This window comes from Hydra vulgaris, chromosome 09 (genome assembly GCF_038396675.1).
Source record: "Hydra vulgaris chromosome 09, alternate assembly HydraT2T_AEP".
Taxonomy (NCBI): Eukaryota; Metazoa; Cnidaria; class Hydrozoa; order Anthoathecata; family Hydridae; genus Hydra; species Hydra vulgaris.
The window spans coordinates 1,415,157-1,417,581 of NC_088928.1; the positions used below are offsets into that span (position 1 = coordinate 1,415,157).

The 2,425-nt window shown below is 26.2% G+C and overlaps 1 protein-coding gene across 1 annotated transcript; it reads left to right on the forward strand.

The window, feature by feature from the left end:
* The first annotated feature begins 673 nt into the window (after positions 1–673).
* Positions 674–2,102, forward strand: LOC136084973 (dopamine receptor 1-like). Its single transcript, XM_065806374.1, has one exon. It carries the CDS (start codon positions 681–683, stop codon positions 1,590–1,592), a length of 912 nt encoding a protein of 303 aa, XP_065662446.1. The 5' UTR covers positions 674–680; the 3' UTR covers positions 1,593–2,102.
* Positions 2,103–2,425: the final 323 nt, after the last annotated feature.

Consider the following 2,425-nt stretch of genomic DNA (forward strand, 5'->3'; position numbering starts at 1 on the left):
AATAAAAAGTTGTATGCTTATGCACACAACTTTTTATTTAAAAAAGAAAAATTATGTTAGCATTATTTAAAAAAAAAATATATATATATAAAAACACACACACACACACACACACACACACACACACACACACACACACACACACACACACACACACACACACACACACACACACACACACACACGCACACACAGATATATATATATATATATATATATATATATATATATATATATATATATATATATATATATATATATATATATATCTGTGTGTTTGTGTGTATTAATTAAATTTTCAAATCTATTTTCTAATTACAAAACAATTTTTATATAACAAATTATTAAGTTTTTCTTTTTAAATTTTTAAAGCATTATATTTCTGCATATGTTATTTGCTTTTTATATTCTTCTGCGTACAACACTTTACTTTTTATTTTTCTTCTAATTAGACTATTTTATTAATGTTTAATCTAATTTTTATAAAACAAATTTAAAACCCAAGTTGATGTATGAATTGGAATTAAAGAAAAAAAACAAAAATGTGTTTCTTCATTTTTACATAACTGTACGCACGCTCGCGCGTATGAATGCTTTATAAATGCAGTTACTATAATTTTTACGTGAGTACTTACAATATTGTTTTTAATTTATTTTATTATTTTATAGATAGCCCTAAAATGATAACCAATAATTCATTATTACGTATTCCATTAAATTATGTTTCTAAACTAACCCCTGATGTTTCAACTCGATTAGCAGTTTGTTTCATACTAATTAGTATATTTGGAATTATATTGAACATAATTTTGATATTTGTCATATTGTCTGAAAAAAAACTTCGCTCAATAACAAACACGTATATTGTCAATATGGCTATAGTTGACTTACTTATTGCAACAACAGTTGTACCATTTGATATTGATTTTATGTTAAGAGGAAACTACCCATATGGAACAATACTTTGCGGTTTTAAAGAAGTATTGTTTTTGTTTACTCTTCCGTCATCTGTTTTAAATCTCATGTTGCTAACATTAGAAAGATTTGTATCGGTGTTCCTTCCCTTCAAACGAACTAGATACTTTTTGAGGCGTATTGTTTTAATCTCAATATTGTGTAGCTGGATTTACACCATAAATTTTGGTTTGTATCCTATTTATGCTGAAGGACCTTCCGCCGTTAGAGTTTTCCAGAAAACCTGTGCGGTCATTTTTTCATTTGAGTTTGGAATTTACTTTATCTCAGTTAATTTTATTTTTCCAGTTCTTATAATGATAGGCCTATATTTTTCATTATTTTTAATGGCTTTTAAGTATACAAAAAAATCGAAACAGTCAAATTCATTTCAGAGGAACTTAAAAATTGCAAAAACAATTTTTTTACTGTTTATAAACTTTCTAGTTTTTTGGGGAAGTTTTATTGTGTTAGCAATGTCAAATATGTTGTGTAATGGTTGTCACTCACGTGAGAAAACGTGGATCGGCAACGTCATAAATTACTGCCATATTGTGTTTAACCCTTTAATCTATGGCTTGCTAAACGAATCCTTACGTAAAGCAATTTTTAGGAAAATTTACAAACCACTTTGCTGATTTGAAATTTTTATTTATAACCTGTATTTAAACAAGCGCATTATAATCGTGAAATAGTAACTTCTTTTTGAACAACACAAATTTATAAAATACGTTAAGAAAAAAAAAGTTATACTCAAAATGTAGATCATTGAACAAAAGATTGAAACTGCACGAATGAAGAGTCACACACATTGATAAGATATGCACAATATTTGGCATCATATAGTTCTTCACGGTTAAGCATAAACGTTTTGCCAACGTATGCAAATATAAAAAAATACTTTGTATCTATTAAAAACAAGTTAACGAATGGCCAAGTTATCTGTTGAAAGTTGAAAACTTCAAAATTGAATCGAACTTTGATTTTGCCTAATGTAAATACGTTTAGCTTGTAAAAATGTTAGTAAAGTTCCAGAAAACTCAGAGATTATACCTTTGCTCACCCAAAAATGAAAAAAAAAACAACTGTTACACTCAAATGTAAACAACTTTAATATAGCGTAGTATAAAGTATTAAAAACAATGTATTGAGTCCATTATTATTAAAATTGCAATTATTTTAAAAACTATTTGTAACACTTTTAGATTTTAGCTCCTAGAACTTTTATTAGTTATATAACAAATAGTATGTAATTGTATTATTTCTATCGCAATAGCGGTAGAAGTAATAAAATTACATACTATTTGTGATATCATATCAATAAAATTACATACTATTTGTAATGTCATATCAATAAAATTACATACTATTTATGTGGTATATGATATCACAAATAGTATGTAAAATTACATACTGTTTGTGATAATCGATATAAGAGATATATATCACTAAATATTATAGATAGCCAATA

What these genes read in the sequence shown, in the direction of transcription:
- LOC136084973 (XM_065806374.1), top strand. Translation starts at nt 681, where the DNA reads ATGATAACCAATAATTCATTATTACGTATTCCATTAAATTATGTTTCT.